The sequence below is a fragment of the Electrophorus electricus genome, chromosome 2 (genome assembly GCF_013358815.1).
Source record: "Electrophorus electricus isolate fEleEle1 chromosome 2, fEleEle1.pri, whole genome shotgun sequence".
NCBI lineage: Eukaryota > Metazoa > Chordata > Actinopteri > Gymnotiformes > Gymnotidae > Electrophorus > Electrophorus electricus.
This window is the reverse complement of record NC_049536.1, coordinates 34,434,651-34,453,202: the sequence shown is the minus strand read 5'-3', so window position 1 is coordinate 34,453,202 and position 18,552 is coordinate 34,434,651. Positions and strand designations below refer to the sequence as shown.

Here is an 18,552-nt window from a genome sequence, read left to right as displayed (position 1 = left end):
ACGAATGGTAAGGTTGGACAGAGGTTTTATGGAAATGTTAAGTACATTTACAAGCTGGATTCCCACCCTGTTCCACTGATTTTTATTAGTTTCAAATAAAAGACTGGAAATGCAGCAAAATCATAGTAAATAGTTTCTTTAATCATTGGCATTGAGAAACTGTGGCTCTAAATTTTAAATCAATTTCTGATTAGAAAGGAAAAAAGGTCAAAAACATGCCAGTTTGATCCAGTTCTGGAAGTGGAATAAGAGATGAGAGCAGCATACAGACATGCCTTCGTTATCTAGTTATGTGGCACATGGACTTATGGTGTGGAATGCTCAGGTACTCTACTGCCTTAATGCTACCAGGCAAGCGTACAAGCCCTCTGCTACATAGTGCATTAAAGATGCATCAGAGTCATGGTTCAGTTTAATTAAATATACATAATGGAAAAACTATAAGTTAAAATAACATTCAAATGATGTAACAGAATGCTGTTTTTATGCCATTTTAAACAATATGTACAATATTAACCTTGTGCTAATTAAGGTTAAGTAAAAAATTTTTTAAAAAGGCAAATTTTGTAGGAAAATAACTGTACAATTTCCCCCCCCCCTCTCCCCCCAAATTCTGTTCTTGGTCTTTTGTACTGGTTTCACCTGCTTGGCTTCTTAAACAGAACAACGAAAATACCAAAACACTCATGTGAGGTGTCCACCTGAGGCAAATGGAGTGTAGTTCACTTTAGTGGTTAAACATGTTTCTAAGATGTGTAGTTAGTGGTGATGAGGCGGACATGTCTTCATTAGTTAACAGTTCTTTTTTTTGGGGGGGGGGGACAGACAGTTTTCATGACCCACTGAATCAAGTGTCTGAGGTGCCTCTCCTGTTGGTATTCTTTGGTATACACTGTAGCTGGACTAAAACCATTAACATGCACAACACTGGAATGCATCTTTATCTGCCCTGGATTGTGTACCCTCACGCTGGATTAAGTTCAGACACCAGTAGCAGGCAGGCTGGCTTTCAGCTACAGGGCTGTGGGGCACAGCTCTGTTTGTGGTAGCCTAGAGACTGAAGAAAAACCTTTTAATACTTTCACAGAAGCCTTGAGGGGAGTTGGTTTCCTTTTCTTCACACTCGGTCCGCTAACACTGTCGCCTAAGTCAATGCTTATATGTTAAAGCATTTTTTAAAAATTATATAAATATATAAAAAATACTCATTAACCCGATACCTTTATATAACTCTTACCCATTTCCGTCTGGACTTCTCTGTACTGCCTCTCTGTCTATTTTTAATAATAATAAAAAAATTATATATATATTGGTTTTAATCTGGTCCTGTGTAGATCATAAATGCTAAACAGCTTTTCCATTCAGCAGGGGGGTTTTGATTTGCAGTAAGAGCAACATACATGTAAACTCACTACATGTAGCCCTTGTTCAGATGGGGAGGAAAAAGGTGTTCAATCACCCTGCAGTCAAAGCAACATGGCAATTGGCACTGGAATGTGAAGTTACTATGAACTCTGATGGTAATGAATCTACGTTTGGACGGGTGTGGATCTTCTCCCAGTCACTCTTTCCACAGAGAAGTCAGATGGAAATAGATTAATGTCCATTTCCAGTTCTGAAGGGGAAACTAGGTCAAATTCTATAGCTTGAAGCAAAACCATATATGACAAAGATAAAAACATATCTGATCATGCAAATGTTAAAATCAGGCACTCGGCTTGTCAAAAGTAGCTCAGCGTTTGTTTGACCGTTCAGACTGACTTCCTCAGTCTTTCAATCGTTAATCAGTCCATTTGAGAGAGGTTGACCATGCCTCTTCCACTCTCCAGCCTGTCCAATCACATCCACTCTGCCCTCATCACATGACCATCTCTGCATTGTTGATTGGCCGCAAGTTCTGATCATCGAAGCGTCTCCGTACACTCCTCCTCACTGCATCGGCGCGCCTGTAAGGCTGGTTTCTTAGATCTGATGGAGGCAATAGGATAAAAGACCTGTCAATCACTGTGTCAATGCTTTCTCATGGAGGTTGGGTGTGCTGGCAGCCAATTGGACAATGCAGCTTGAGCTAAGTAGGAAGGTTTTTTTGGGGGGGGGGTTTGTTTTGAGCTACGGAATTTCACTACAAATTTCAAATGTATTAATTAATTTCGAATTAGTAGCAGGGAGGATCATAGTGGTGTACATGAGGCAAGTGTTCCAACACCACCTATGAGTAACGTAACGGCAGCGAGGACATTCAAATGAATGGATTTGGGTGGTGTTGGAACAAGTACCTGCAAATCAAACCTATTTAAGATATGGTGATTTGGCAGGGGAGGGTACCAAGCAGGCATTAAGATCCAAACACACACACACACACACACACACATGGAGGTTAGGTAAAACAGAGGGATAAATAGAAAGAGATGCTTGCCAGGTTTGGGTTACATCCATCACCACTGGGGTGCTACTGGACGAGTTCCTTACCCTCGAGTGCACATTGGGAAATTTAGTAATATTATTCTTCTTTAGGGCTGAGAGGAGAGGAGACAAAAATGGAGATTAAAATATAAAGTAGAAGTGACCAGACATGGCAAACCACACCGAACCAAGCTGTCCAGGGGTCAGAGGTCAGAGGGCAAAGTTGCAAGGTCAGGCAGAATCATGAGGTGAGTACAGAAGCGATAAATGGCTGTAAAGAGAGCACCAGCATTCACGGAGCGAATGAAAGCACGACGGCTGTGTACGTCTCTCCCCCAGTCAAGCTGCTTTGCACAATGACCTCCAGCAACACGCCATAAAGCAGAACACCCACTTATGCAGAAAGGCAAATCCAAACAATAACGTCTTAACAGTAAACATTTCCGAGCATGGAGCACAAGGAGGTGCGTGTCTGTGTTTACAGATTAGGGTGCATACACACAGCAAGGTGCAGTGTATTCAACTGAAAGTACAGTACTGGGCAGTGTAGCAGTATGCAAAGATTTAAGAGTTTAACAAGTGAAAAAGAAACTTTCATGCTTCATGCAACAGCTCTTTAACATGACCCCAAAAAGACTAGCTGGAAAACAGGAAGTGACAGAGGCACTTCCTGTCAAGCCAAGCTCAGCGAAGGAGGTTCAGAACTGCCATTAAAAGGAAGCAGCAAAGTGAGTACATGGATGGAGTGATGGAGGCTCAGAGGACGACACACAAACAACTCAAAATAACAGCAACATCACAGGCACATCATGGGCAACTGAACACTCAAGCAAGTCGTAATATCACAACCCAAGCCAATAATGCCATAGGACGTGCATTTCAACTCAGCCCTGTCTATCAGGTACTGTTTTATCTGTTTACTCTGAGAAACAGACACAGAGTGAAGACTAGAACTTTGTGGAATATTTCCATGATCATTGATCCTGCACCTATGAAATTTTACACCACTGTTGAGTAACTAAATCTCTATCACGTAATGTTTGGTATTCTTTGTTATTGTACTTATTGTTGTCTGACAGAGCTTATACCTGTTTCAGCAGTATTCTTGTTCAACGGTGTCTTGAACTATAACCTGCTGTACTGTGTAGGACACATTCTGTGAATAAATTTTTCTAATTCTCTCTGGATAAGAGCATCTGCTAAATGGCAAAAATGTAAAGGTAAGCAGAGCACCTCAAGTTTATATTTGGGCTCTTCAGAATGGGCAGACATAAGCTGTACTTTTGTTAATCAAACAGCAGAGGGCACTCTCACCACAAGTCTGTAACTCCCCCAGTGTGGAACTAATCTGAACTTCAGAGCACATAAACTACAAATGAAGAAATACATTTTTTTTAAAGGTCAGAGACAACTGTGTTGGTACCTGAATGCTTTCAGTGACCTATAATTACTGAGCTCTTCTTTTCCTTCTAATGACTGTGGTCGTCTGACAACATTGGCTCATTGTGAAATTACATTTGCTCTGACTGATGGTGCTGGTTGTGTTACACTGATGAATATGAATATGAATTCTTGATGACACTCCATGCAGAGGAAACTGATGACATCATTCTGTCACCTCCAAACCCCCCTCTACATGCGGGGATTTCGGGGGGAGGGTGTGGGGGGTCGGGGGTGGGGGTGGGGGTGATGTGGAAACACCCACGACATCGCACAAACACAGGTTTACACTTGTACCACATCCAGATGAGTGAGTGCGTGAAACAGAAGGGAAAGAAAACAAAACAAAACTAAAAAAAAAAGATATGAAGGGTTGCACACTGAATAAAAAAGAGAAAAAGGAAAGAGGGAACAGCTCTTTCCAGCAACCTTGAAGAGAGCGAGAGAGTCTAAACTTTAATAATGAAGCTCCTCGTTGAAGAAGCGCGAGCCCCGCTTGGCCGTGCGGGCAGTAAAGGGGACAGTCTTCAGCACTGCGTCCAGACAAAACAGCCAGAAAACACACACACACAGAGACACAAACACGGTTAACCAGCCAGCACAGCAGCTAGCACATTAGCACAGCTACCGCATCTACAGCAGCGCGGCACAAGCTTGTTATTGGCGGGTCCTGCCGCTGCCGGTTCTGATCCCGAGGCGCAGAGGTTCCGGCTGGGGCTGAGCGGGGTAAGTGCTTATCGGAGCCAGCTTTTCGCTCTCTAGCTCTTGCGGAGCCGAGCGTGTCGGGTCAAGCTCTGCTCCGCTGCTATGCTGACATGCTGTGTGCTATTGCAACACCTCAAGCAAACCTGAGCAAGCAGGCGTCGGAGCATTAAAGGCTCCCAGAGAGGCTGGGCTCCCAGCCCACTGCTGCCTAGGGGTAAACAATACTTCTAAACAACAACAACAACAACAATCAGATCAGTGCTGGGACACTTAAACATGGACAAATATATTTAATAACAGCTATGAGATTATATATAACACACATTTGAACAAGGCTGTTCATCTAAAAGCTTTGGCCCAGTTGTGGAAGTCTGGACACTGGTTAGTGGTTTAATCAAGAACACCAGTATAAAACATGACTTCTGCATGCAGACTGACACAGAGAACATCAGCCAATTCCCGCGCAGTCCTCTAATGCCAGACTGCAGGGAGTGTGTGTGTGTGTGAGTGTTTGTGTACCTGTGATGATGTCCTCGATGGCGCCATCCTTCCCTTCATACACGTGTCTACTGTCCTTCACCTGTTTCTTCTTCAGCTCAGCTATCAGCTCCTGCTGCTGCCGTTTATTCTTATGAGAGGGAGACTGAACACACACACACACACACACACACACAGTGTAATGTGAACTCATGGGCAGACCTCTTGTTGTGGGGTTTTCTGTACTAATTTCTCACTGCCAACTCCGCAACCTTCACAGACCCGATGAGCTCATGTTCTGCTCCTGCCTGAGAACACACGACACATGCGTGCATGTTCTGCTGACTCAACCACAGGGCTTTAGCGGGCCCTGGTTTTTTGACCGACATCAAGAAAACCAGCTATCCGGTCACACAGCGGTGTGTGCCAGTGTTGGGCATTCATGTGGGCAGTGTGTGGTACATGTCCTTGGCCGCGCGAGGTGCGGTGCGGTGCGGTGCGGTGCGGCGCTACTACCTTCTGGTCCTGCTGGTTCATCATGGCCTCCTGCTCCAGTAGCTTCTCCATCATCAGGAGCTCCTGACGTTTCCTCTGATCATTCTCCTCCTCCGCTTGCTGAGACAGAAGAGAGAAGAACTGGAGATGAAAGCAGGACGGGTGTACGACTGGCTGTTGTGGGGACGCAGGTGGGACGTGATTGGCTGTTTTACCCGGTATGCCTTCACGAAGCGCACGAAGACGGGGAAAAACACAGACGGGGGCGTGGTTTTGGAGCTCTCCCCAAAGAACTTCACCACCTCCTCGAAGGCGTCCTGGAAGAGAACGGGAACAGTGAGGCTGGCCGCGATGGCCGGAGCGTTCCGACTTCAGCAAGGAAAAACAAACAAAATCAAACCAAAACAGTCAGGCGTGACCGTCCAGGAGTGGTGAGGCACCTGTGCGATCTTGGCGTCGTCCTGCAGTTTCTTGAGCTTGCTCTCGTTGTGCTGGATGAAGTCTCGGAGCAGCGTGTTGTGGCCGTGCATGCTGTACTCGCGCTTGGTCAGGTCCATGCCCCTCTGAAGCTCCTTCACGTCCAGCAGCACGTTCTCCAGAGAGACTGCAACGCACAGAGGGTCGACACGTTCAGTGCACTGGCCACAGACATGCTGCCCTCTGCCCGCCATTTAACCACCTTTCACATAACTGTAATTTAACCAGTGCACACACTGTAACATAATCCTCCTATGTCAGTGTTAATCGTGCCCCCTTGTAGAAAATCTTCTGCACTTTATAATCCAGATCTCTGAGGCGCCTCGCTTCTTAAATTTTGAACACAGAAAACTTTAAAAGGCGTCACATCTGGACACGGTACCTGCTGCGGCCTTCTCCACATAATGGAGCTCGTTGTAGAAGAGCAAAACCTGCTGGTACTTTTCCTTCACCACATTTGCGATGTAGTGCAGGAGGGTCATCTTACGGTCCGTGGACTTGGTGTCCAACAGCTAGAAGAGAAGAACACCAGGTGAGTGGGGGGCTTCCCAACTGCAACAGGGAGAGAGGGAGAGACAGGGAGAGGCAGGGAGACACAGGGAGAGGCAGGGAGACACAAGGAGACACAGGGAGAAGCAGGGAGACACAGGGAGAGGCAGGGAGACACAGGGAGAGACAGGGAGGCACAAGGAGACACAGGGAGACTCTTACCAAATCTAAACTCTGCAATTTGAAGCCGTACACTGCTCCGCGCTTACTGCTGTTCATGTAGTTGCCAAGAGCCAAAATGATCTGAGAGAATGAAAGGAAGGTGTCGGTTAGCATTGGCAGACTTCTGGTGTGTCCATGCAGATACATGAATGGCACCATCATGAGCATGGCACACTCACCTCCAGGATTTTCTTGAGCTTCTGTGAAGACTTGATGGACACAGACGCTGCGATGACAGCATGCAATTGCTGTCAAACAGAGAACAAAAGATCAAACATGAAGCAGAAAAGCTTCTAAAACTAAACCTTTTACAAGCATCCATAAGCAGTACACACGAAGAGAGGGTGAGGGAGACTGACAAAGAACCCGAGTCAGATCATAAACGGTATGGCGTGTGAGCAGTATTCACCGGCGTCAGCATCAGCACGCTCTCACAGAAGTTCCCCGTGAAGGCCATGATGGTCATCTTCTGTGTGAGGCGCTCCATCTTACTGAACTGCATCATGAAGCGGTCCTCATCCGTCAGGCTCTCCACGGCCTTCCTCTCCTTCTCGTACTGACGCAGGGCCTTCACCTCCGCCTCCGTCGGGACAAAGCGCATCAGGCACTCCACAAAGTCCACGGGCAGCGTTCGCAAGTCAAACCTGCCCAGTCGGGGAGGAAAAGGGGCTCGGTGACAGAGGAATAGGACGAGCGCCTTCCGTCCCGACGGGCAGTTAAAGCTTCTGAGCACGCACAGATTTGCAGTTTGGTAGAAACCCAACTTTGTAGACTCAAAGTCTTGGGAATAATTTGTCTTTTTTTTTTTTTTTAAATAGTGGAACATGTCCATCGCTAATATGGCTGCCTGCTACTCCCAGGGTTACAGGGAGGGGGACGGAACAACACATCCCTACGGAAAAGACTTTTGCACTGCCATCCATGACGGCAGGACAGGGACAAGTAGTGGTGTTTGGGGTGACTGCCTCTCACAGAGAATTTTAGCAGAGCACAGCGGGTTTGCAAGAGCATGGCTAACACAGCATGGTTATGAAACAATGTCACGGAGCACAACCGGTTGGCTTTTGTATGATGTGGGCGAGGACACTTCGAGCTGAGTGTTAAGTGTGATAATGATGGCATAGGAACTGGTGATGTACGCGATTCAAACCAGAGTGAAAATCTTAATGAAAATCTGACTGCAGTGAGTCCCAAACAGCAGTGAAGTAACAAAACAGTGGAAGCTCGGGCATGCTGTCCAGCACACAGTGGCACGGCCCTAAGGTACCCTGTGTTCCTGAGAACCCGACATGACCTCAGACTGATGAGAACCCCAATGGCTCATAATAACTTACACCTGGATGGCTTTGCAGATCTCCTCGGGGGTCTTGCCCACTTTGCGGAGGGTGATTGCCAAGTTTTTGGCCCTGTTGGCATCCAGCAGGGAAACTTTATTTGGACCTTTCTGGGTGGCCTTCTGCTTGCTGGATATGACGTCCACGGCAGGGCCCTGAGCTCTCGTCTTGAACATCTCCTCAAACTCATCTACGTTCAGATCCTGAGAAACATGAGAACAAAGCAGGCTGGTTACGTTCCATTTGTTTCTGGGAACATCGTATACTGAGTGCAAGTACACAATGCCACGTTCAGTGAAAAATTAAACACAAAGATACTGGCGCATGCACTCTCTAGGGTTTTGGTTTTTGCAGTAGACAGATTGTTCGTGATAAGTATGCACACTGGAGTGGGTCCTTCTGAGGTCTCTCACCTCCAGTATCCTCTCGTCGTCGATCTCGTTGAAGACGGTGCCGTTGATCTGGTTGGGCTTCAGCGCCACCCAGTTAAACACGGGCATGCGGAACTTCGTTTTGATGGGCTTCTTGATCTTCACGGCTACAGGGCAGCAGCACCCCCCAACCCCCCCAAAAAGCAACTTACAACATATATTTCAGATTTCAGGACAACCACTACGTGAATGATACCGTCACACCAAGTGTAGTGACTGACCACATCAGCGCTCATTAAAGGGGGTGGGAGACTCCATATGGAGCAGGTTGGGACTACGCAGGTAAAAGTGTTGTGGTGACATCGCAGTCCCTCGCTAAATGAGACGGTGGACAGCTCTGGGGGATCGTGCGCTGTGCTTTCTGCGTACGGCTGCATTCAATCATTGTGATGTGACGGGGAAGGAATGAGAGAGACTCAGCACCTCACCGCTAAGCTTGCGTGATTATTCTATTAGGATGTGACTGGAGATGGTATGGGGGGGGGAGAGAGAGTGTCCTTCCTGCCATGAGAGCCAGTCTGTGCAGGCCTGTGTGCTGACTGACTGAGCGCACCTCATCCACCTACTAAACATCACAGTCGCAATAGCTAGTGTTTATTAACCCTAGCCCTATTCACATATTCCTAAGGCTAAAATTGCTCTGGGCTTGTCAACCAGCCAGAGATTTCAATCTACTCCTCTGGTATTCTGTTATGTTATTCTGGCCCACCTCTAAACGCCCTTCAGCCAGGTAACCACGGTAACCAAGGGCTCCAGTTTGCTGATTACCTGCCGCAGGTAAACTAGACTAGATTTAAAACCCTTGCTCACAGCGTGTACACACCTCAAACAGTGTGCTGTATGAAGAGTTATTTTAGACTGTGGCTCTTTAGGTAGGAGGAGGACTGCTCCCCCTTGTGGACGGATGGAGCAGGACAGGGCGACACTGTGTCCATGCAGTGTGTTTGAGCTCTAAGTATGCCTCACGCTCCAGTCCTGCTTGTGTTCTTTGCCTCTTATCTGATAGAAACACGCCCGCAGTGGGACGCCATTGTGTTTCAGCATGCTACGCAGCACAACGCACACTCGACAGAACGGACATAGTGGTGGGGTGACTGGGAGATGGCGTTTTTAGCCCTGAGACTCTGCTTAACATCTGGATTTGGACAAGTGCCATACATACACAGATGGTCTGATGAACATAACTGTTTCAGAACCAAACCAAATCTTTCATTCAGTCTCTGCAATTGCAGAATTCTCAAAGGGTGTCCACAAAGACTACAGAGATGGATTTGGCTGCACTGTGGTTGTGGAACACGGGCTTTTGGAGTGGTGTCATGGATATTTACTGCAATAGGCAAATCTAGGAATAAAGATTTCATGTCCCATGGAACATGGTTTCACGTTCTGGCATGAGTGTTCTGTTATTTGCTGAACTATGCAAAGTGAGGTCTGGAGAAATGTTCCTCTCTGGATTAAGCAGCCGGAGTAATTTGTAGGAAAGGTCATGGTACACATCGTCCAGTTTCACGCCTGGCCTCGGCGGGAAGGACCAACCCAGACTCCCAGGGCACACCAGAGGTTCAGGCATGACAAGAACACTGGGAGGACTTCAGTCCAGCATTTGCCTTTCAGGGATAAAAATGCCATCTCCGCAATCTCTAAGCATAGAGGCGCAACAGTGAGATCAGAAACAACACTGCAAACCTACAAAACAGTTTGATGGGTCCCTCTGTGTCAGCACAAAAGGCAGAAGAGAGGTGGAGGGAGGGAGGGAGGGAGAGAGGGAGGGAGGGAGAAAGAGAGAGAAATTATTAAGATCAGCAGGAAAGTGGCCTCGGTTTTCAGTGGCCTGATTAGTCCCGTATCCATTTTTGTCTCCACATAAGAGGAGGTTCGTCTTTCATCGGTGACGATGAGGAATAAAAGAAGGTTTATGCATGACTGAAGTGTCATATATACAGCAACACTGAGATTAATCTGTAGATCAACTAGCAACAAATGACAGTCGGGTGGTTTACTGGAATGTCATTACTGCAAGGTCACTATGGGAACATGAGAGAAGGACAGAAAAGGACACCCACCAGGTCACTGAAAGTGTTCAGGTCAGCAGTCACCATGGTGTCCTATGGAGTCCTAACCCACCGGTTCAAAAACTAGCTTTGGTTTCTGAGCGCTACTGTATGAAGGCAATTCACCTTGGCAGATATGAAAAGGGATTGTTCTTTCACACTGGAAACTGCACTAGACAGTCAGATCTGTTTCTTGGACAGGCTCAGCCTAGCAGAGGGCTTATGGCCACACGCGTGCTGACTTGCCTTCAGTACCTCGTGCAGTACATGGAAAGCCTGCTCAATACACTACATGACAGTCTGGTAATTGGCACTGAATCACGAGCTTGTGCTATCTTCTGTTTAGTCTGGGTGGGGAACAGAGGCATTTCGCTCTTCTTATTAAGGAAAGCGGGATGACAATGATGCTGTGACTGGCTCACGGTCAGCCAAGCTGGACCAGACAGCCTGGGTAGAAGGTTCAAGCACAGCTATGCCCCCTCAGAAGACACCACACCACCGATAAAGGCTGTTTAAAATCTTCACACGCCCACTGCTCACTCGCTGTGACGCAACACGACGCAAGTGTTTTGTTGTTTTTTTTGATGAAGATGATCTTAGATAAGGGACAAGAATGACCCTCCTCTGAGACACGTCTGAACTCACAGCCAACTGAATTATGAGTGATGGCAGTTTCCACCGATGTGGTCAATACATGAAGAGTCTTACCTGCTATCCCTGAGTTGAAAATGACAGTAGGGGATCCACAGCCAGGAAGAGGCGGCGCCATGGGAGGAGGAGGCGGGATCACTAGGGAAGGAACCTCCACTGCAGAGCCTTGTCCAGGGAGAGGGGGCGGGGGAGGGGGAGGCGGAGGGGGCGGGGCAGGGGGCGGGGGCTCGGGGAGGGAGCACGGGCCGTTTGGTACTGGGAGGAGTCGAAAATGGAGAGAAGAGATGGGCAAGAGAGCAGGAAGAAGACAAGAAAAACAGTGAAACGTAAACAATTTGTGTGTTAAGCAAAAAAAAAAAAAAAAAGGAATAGGACAATGATTCAGGAGTAAGAGTCAGAAAGAGAAGGAAACAGGAGTAAGTAGTAATGGAGACAAATATGAGAAAAATGCAAAAACAGAAGTGAGACAAAATGTGGAGGCTTTGCTGTGATAGCTTGCCAAAGGCCATTTCTCCCACTGGGACTCAGCCGCAGCTCATAGAGTCATGTGCTGTGTTTAGCTCTCGCCCCGTGTCTCTACAGCTCACTGGGGAAAAGTAGGCATGCCTCTGTTATCAGTCCCACGTAAAAGACCATAAAGAATTGAGACAACCAAACACAGTTGAAAAACCACCACAAGGTTCTTTAAATACTGGATATTTCAAAAGAGCACAGCTGTGGGACAAAATCCAGTGTATTGCTGATAAACATCACATTAAGGACTTGGGCCTTTAGTAACCATCTACTTGCTTTATACATATATCCAGATAACTCACTGGCTGCAGGCATGGGTGGGAGTGGAGGTGGAGGAAGCATCATGCCGGGTTCTCCGTTGCTCTGCACCCCTGACACAGCCCCAGCCCCAGCGCCTGCCGGCAGGTCGCTGCCAGGCACAGCAGAGGCCAGGATGGCGATGTCGCCGTCTCCATTCTTCCGGATCTTGATGGTTCCCTGCTTCTCCAGCTCATGGATCTTCTGCTCCAAGTGGCTCTGGCGCTGGATGGCGTCCTCCTTCTCCTTCACCATCCTCTTCAGAGTGTGCACCTGGGAGCTGGCATCCTTGTAACCCTCCTACAGCCGTGTCGCAAAAGCGAAGGGCCGGTGTTAGCACACGCGCTGGCGTTACACGCGGGGACAAATCACAGGTACGTTTGAACTCCTAATGACGGCTTAATGCTATGACATCCGCCTGTGTCTAACTGCAAGGGAGGACATAAAACAACACACACATGTATGAATGATAAACCTATGTGGCTCAGTACGGAGGGTGTGGACGTGGAGTAAGGGCGGCTCTCACCCGGATCGAGTCCAGCTCCTTGTTCCTCTGCATCAGATGTTTCTCCAGCTCCACGATCTTTGCCATGGCCTCGTTCTCCGTGTCTTGCAGACGCTCTGTCATCTACACAGAGCACAAGTATCAACGCAGACGGTTACGTTGGGATTGTTGGACTCTCTCTCTCTCTCTCTCTCTCTCTCTCTCTCTCTCTCTCTCTCTCTATATATATATATATATATATATATATATATATATATATATAAATATATATATAAAAATATAAAATAAAGCCTCGGGGCACAGGATCTCATCATCTTATCGTGCATTTTATACAACCCTTATGACTTTACAGCTGCTGTGTGAAATATACATCATTTGAGTTTGAGTTTGAGTTTGCAACACCCATTGCCTGAAACATTCATGTAGCATGGCGGCAATATGTAGCATGCTGACATGTCTGGGCTCACTGTTCTACGAAACATTTAGAGCTGGTGTAGAGCTGTTTTTCACAAACATTTACAGAAATCGTAGAGCTGTACATCCCAGAAGATCCCCAGTACACTACAGACCAACTTTTAGTTGAATATTTGATATTCAGATATTTGATATTCTGAAATGGAAACACTTTTGATCTCTTTTCCTAAAACACTCTGGATATTGGAGAGGCCAAACACGTGGCACAGCAGGTCTGGGAGCCACTATCCGAACGGAAGTCCTTATATCGAGTCGCGCACTGGGACACCTTCACTTCAAAACCTACACTGATGCTATTAATAATAAAGTGATGTACTACTTAGCCATAGTAAAAGTGTCCCCAGGCAAAGACATAGGAGCGGGAAACGTTTAACTGAAGGGGGCTGATCATGCCGGAGTCATGTGGGACTCACGTGAGACATGCTCTCCTCCAGCTCCTCCACGCGCTCCAACGCCGCGTTCTTCGTCTCGGCATCCTCCAGCAGGGCACCCACGTCGAACACGTTGTCCAGATATGCCTGGATCTGCACCTGCAGCTTGTCACTTTCTGTGTGCTTCAGCTTCTGCTCGGAGACACGGAGAGGGTCAGTCTATGAGGCGCACGCCCAGGACAGGGGCATGTCCCGCTGTGAATGGGAGAATGAGGCATCTCAGGACATTCTTTGCACACTCACATCCAGGTACTCGTCCAGGCAGAGTTTAGTGAAGTCATACTGCAGGTGCACTCGGAAGTTCATGTCCTCCACTGAATGAACCACGATATTGATGAACTGCATGCATGCCACCTGCAAAGGAAAACAGTCCCCTCAGCTTTCCCACCTTGGATGAGACATTTAACTGAGCGGTTTAGGAAGAATACAGCCAGCAGAGTCTGCTTTTAAAACAAAAGTAGTAGGAATGTGTGATTATCTTGTTTTAAAACTGAAATCTTGACATCAGACCGTTAGCGAGTTGACAAGGAAAAGTTCACTTGGCTCTGGACAGCAACAGGTCATCCCAAGACTCTAACTCTCCTGAGTTGACCGAGCTGAACTTGACTGAAAGCCTGCGCACTGTGCTCCAGTAACGCATGTACAGATGGCCAGCTCAACAGACAAATTGCAGGGAAATAACCTCACCCTGCCATTGTGTGCTTGGAGCACGCTGCTGCCTTACAGAGGCTGCGTCTCACTGGCTGGTCTAGCACCAACCTGTGACTTCAACACCCAGGCACTAAACGCACAGGGACGTACTCCTGTCTGCCTAGACCTCTGATCGAGATGGCTGAGCTAGAGTGTCATCTGTGTTGCGAGTGGTCGAGGAGTCTTTCTCAGGGCCGCGTTCAGTGAGCAGGTGACGCCTTTCTCACTGTTTATCATAGTCGAACATACTTAAGCCATGTTAGCAAAGTAACAAGTCCATTACAATGTTTCTGTCTAAAATAAAATCCACATAAAAACTAAAGATCCTAATGTAAACTGGATGGTGCTAAGGATGGTGCGCAGGGGTTTGAGGGCGGTGTGTCCAGTCCGGGTTTTGGGATGTACCATGAAGTCGATGTTGTTGTCCTCATTCTTGAAGTGTTCCATCAGCTTCTCAAACCTCTGCTTCTCAGAACACACCTGCAGCAGAACAAGCAGGACCCTTTTTTCCACAATATCCCATGGCATTTTGGCCGAGGGGCTTGGTGCACACACATACACACACACACACACACACACACACACACACACACCTTCCTCAAAATATCAAATACCTATCTAATACCCACGTACCTTTTTAAAATTTGGGTGATAAAATTCCACACAACAGATAACTTTTAAAGGAACATTGGCTTTGGAAGCATTGCTGGTGTGGGAGTACGGTAGCTCTACATGATGAGGTATGAGGTAGTTCTGTACCTCTTTAAAGTGGTCAAACGCAGAGAGGATGATCTCATGACCTCCTCTCACCAGACACACAGCAGCCAGTAATTCCAGCACCAGTGCTTTAGTCCTGTAGCAGAAACACACACACACACACACACACACACACACACACACACACACCATAGCCATCCTGCTGTTTCAGTTGGGATAGTGAATATTTATGACCCTGTCAGAGGACAACCTGCTTAAATAAGAGAACTACATTATGCCATTATAAAGCAGGTGTCTCTCTCTCTTTCTCTCTCTCAAACATATAAACTTGTATACAAACATATACACACAAGGAAGGACACACAAAGAAACACAATCACACACACACATCATCATAAAGCCTTACCTGGGATTCTTGTTGTTCAGACTTAGTGCAATTTCATTCACAGCATGCGGGTGGGACATGACCATGTTGAAGCCGTACTAACAAACACAGGAAAGACAAGCAGGACGGAGGGGCTTAACACACACTGCTGCTGTGAGTCCTACACCATCCGCTCTGGGAGTCAGACATGCCACAGCAGTACAACACAGCTTTTAAAGTTTGTGTGCGTGTGTTTGTGTGTGTGTTTGTGTGTGCGTTCGTGTGTATGCCTGTGTGTGTGTGTGTGTGTCACCTGGTAGTTCATGATGGCTCGTAGGCACATAATGCAGACGTGGACGTCGTCTTTCTTACACACCAACCTCGAGTTCTTTAATGTTCTTCTGCTTGGCATCGTGTTACATCTGAGGAGGATGAAGAAGAGACAGAGACTGTTTCACCAATCAGGCCTGGCATCTGATAAACATCTCTGCCCCTGACGAGCAGGTGCACCTTAGAAAAGCACCTCTCAGATCTCAGCTGTTACAGTAACAGTGGAGCGGAGGAGTGTTAAGTGCAGAGGGGTGAGCGCAGCGTCCTAGAGAAAGCATCTGAGAAGTTATTATGTGCCTGTCACTGTCAGTCTCACTGCACAGAACAGTTCCATTCAGACCGTTAAGCAGAGTGGCCTACAGTAGTGCGACGTTCCCATCGTGGCCAGAGGAGGAGGTGTGTGTGTGGGGGGCTTATCCCAGCTCGAGCAGCCCCCCCCCACACCTATCACTCACACTGCACAATGGCTGCATCATTGGCATGCATGGCGGTGGTCTGTGGTGCTTTGTAAGTCCAGAAAAAGCTGAAGCCTTTGTGTGTGAGAGAAGGGAGAACAGGCACACATATACACAAAAGCAGGATAATGTACGTACACACACACACACACACACACACCTCTCTTCAGACTGGATCTTACTGTTCAGTAACTGCTCAGCACACACTGGTACTAGCTTGACAGAGAATATCCTGAGACCTGTCACAGGACATGCACTTCAGACCACAGACACACACGCATACACACGCGCCGTGAGTCCACACTGAGTCATGGCAGCAGTGGAGCCCAAGGGCATGAATCCTGCATGGATCCTGCCCTACACACTCCCAGAGCTGCACGTGATACGACTCATCTTCCCTGAACCCTGAAACAGCAGGAATGCCACACAAGTACACATACACACATGCATGCACACACACACACCACCACAAAGTGACATACAAAGATGCACAAAGACACAGGTACTCAGAAACACACACAGGCATATAAAAGTACACATAAGCACACACACATGCGCACATGCACTTTTACGCATACAAAAAAAGCAGACACACACACACACACACACATACACACACACTTTCACACATACACACACATTGGACTATTTCTCACACTTAAGCAAAACTGGGAGATGTTTTCTTCAGTACATGTATGCGTACCTGTTTACAGTCTATTAAAGAACAGGGGTCCTCTTATCTCTGCACCCTACAGCAGTAATGACAGAACTGGAGCACTGCCTGGTTCCTGCTTAACACACACACCTAACCTGTGCGTGCACGCGAGTGTGTGTGTCGGCTGCATACTTCTCTGTGTGAGTGAGTGTGACACACCCACTTTTTAATCACACACACCTACGCAGAAGACAGGATGTGTGCCTAATTGTGAGTAACTCATCAATCACACACACATGGACGTGATAAATGTACTCTGTGGTTAAAGGAGTACTTTTATTCACGGTGTGAGTAAATGCACATAGCGGGGACTTGCTTTGACAGGTCCAGTATTAGCACTTAAAGGTTAAAAGATTCAGTGGAGTGAAATGTTAAAGCAGGCTCACTCAAAAGTAGCCTGGAACTAGGCCATCTAGGCCAAGCACACAGGCCTGCACAGGTCAGCTGGTCTCTTGGGCCAGGTCAAAGGGCTCTTCTTTGTCCTAAAGCTGCAGAGATTGCGAGTAACAAATAACAAATGTATTCGTACCACGATTCCAGATCACTACAGACTGATGAACAAGGTTCAGAGGTGTTATTTGCTTATTGGTCTGAGAAAACCTTCTCGTTATGAACTAGAGTAGCAGAGCTTGGAGTCCGCTTCAGATAAAAGCAAACCGGGCGACGATGTCAGTGGTGTAGCTACCCGTCCACCGTTCAGTCCATGCGCGTTCACTCAGCAGCCAATGGCACAGGGAGGATTCACATCTTGTAAATCAATGATAAGTCGACGCTTTTAACCGGGTGATTTCGAGAAAGTTTTTGTTAGGCTGTCACGCATGTACAACACACGTCCAAATGAAACGTGCAAGCACAGGTCTCTGCTAGCCTCTGTTAGAAGAACAAGAGAGAGAGAGAGAGAGAGAGAAAGACAGAGAGAAAGCGAGAGAGAGAGAGAGAGAGAGAGAGAGAGAGAGAGAGAGAGCCAAGGCTAAGCGCAAGCACAGGTCTCTGCCAGCCTCTGTTAGAGGAACGACAGAGAGAGAGAGAGAGAGAGAGAGAGAGAGAGAGAGAGAGAGAGAGAGAGAGAGCCGAGGCTAAGCGCAAGCACAGGTCTCTGCCAGCCTCTGTTAGAGGAACGACAGAGAGAGAGAGAGAGAGCCGAGGCTAAGCGCAAGCACAGGTCTCTGCCAGCCTCTGTTAGAGGAACGACAGAGAGAGAGAGAGAGAGAGAGAGAGAGAGAGAGAGAGAGAGAGAGAGAGAGAGAGAGAGAGAGAGAGAGAGATTGGGTTCAAGAGGAACTCGTGCATTCCGAGTGGAGATCAGTGAGCTGCCGCTGTTTTCCGTGGCCCTTTCACAAGCTCACATGTGGGTGATGTGTCCTTCTACTCATGGTCATGTGGAACAGACAGACCCTCAGCAGGACTGAGTCAGAGACACTCCTGCTCCACTTAAGTCTGCCACAGGTCTCCATGGACCTGTTTAGACCTCACATGATGGCCATGTGCCCTAGCAATGGCTGACGCACACATTCACAGCAAATGACATTAGTGAAGTGACTTGTTTGGTGTTACGAACACCAGCGTGATGCCTCCTAATGAAATAACCTTAACATCCCTGTATTAAGTACCTTAACGTGGAGTGCCTCCCAGCTCTGGTGATGCCGTTTCCAGTAACGGGAGACGGAAGATTGCTCCCCCCACGGAGATCTTCAATAGAGCGATTCCAGGATTTAGACTTGTCCAAGGTATTATCTGTGCCATTCTCAACACCTTCACCATCAAATCTACACACACACACACACACACAAACACACAGTTCAACTAGAAAGTGGAAGTATGGGCAGCACTGTTGAACTCTGATTGTAATAACACTACTGCATTGACACACATTCCAAATTACTGAC

The 18,552-nt window shown here is 47.4% G+C and overlaps 1 protein-coding gene across 4 annotated transcripts in view; it reads right to left on the bottom strand.

Moving 5' to 3' along the window:
- Positions 1-120: 120 nt before the first annotated feature.
- Positions 121-18,552, bottom strand: part of fmnl2a (formin-like 2a) — a 43,724-nt gene continuing 25,292 nt past the window's right edge. Inside the window, exons 6-27 of one of the 4 annotated variants that reach the window (XM_035523505.1) lie at positions 18,277-18,432; positions 15,480-15,588; positions 15,209-15,285; positions 14,845-14,938; positions 14,491-14,565; positions 13,639-13,749; positions 13,378-13,527; positions 12,512-12,613; positions 11,991-12,285; positions 11,233-11,430; positions 8,456-8,580; positions 8,043-8,245; positions 7,118-7,352; positions 6,888-6,956; positions 6,709-6,789; positions 6,380-6,509; positions 5,961-6,124; positions 5,736-5,837; positions 5,542-5,640; positions 5,068-5,191; positions 2,417-2,516; positions 1,884-1,968 (exon numbers count right to left, since the gene is read on the bottom strand). In XM_035523505.1, the coding sequence (XP_035379398.1) occupies position 1,968; positions 2,417-2,516; positions 5,068-5,191; positions 5,542-5,640; positions 5,736-5,837; positions 5,961-6,124; positions 6,380-6,509; positions 6,709-6,789; positions 6,888-6,956; positions 7,118-7,352; positions 8,043-8,245; positions 8,456-8,580; positions 11,233-11,430; positions 11,991-12,285; positions 12,512-12,613; positions 13,378-13,527; positions 13,639-13,749; positions 14,491-14,565; positions 14,845-14,938; positions 15,209-15,285; positions 15,480-15,588; positions 18,277-18,432 (2,800 nt within the window). In that variant the 3' untranslated portion in view covers positions 1,884-1,967. Of the gene's footprint in view, positions 1,969-2,416; positions 2,517-4,168; positions 4,377-5,067; positions 5,192-5,541; positions 5,641-5,735; positions 5,838-5,960; positions 6,125-6,379; positions 6,510-6,708; positions 6,790-6,887; positions 6,957-7,117; positions 7,353-8,042; positions 8,246-8,455; positions 8,581-11,232; positions 11,431-11,960; positions 12,286-12,511; positions 12,614-13,377; positions 13,528-13,638; positions 13,750-14,490; positions 14,566-14,844; positions 14,939-15,208; positions 15,286-15,479; positions 15,589-18,276; positions 18,433-18,552 lie in introns of those variants that run through there. The other 3 variants (XM_035523507.1, XM_035523504.1, XM_035523506.1) reach the window with 3 other exon arrangements.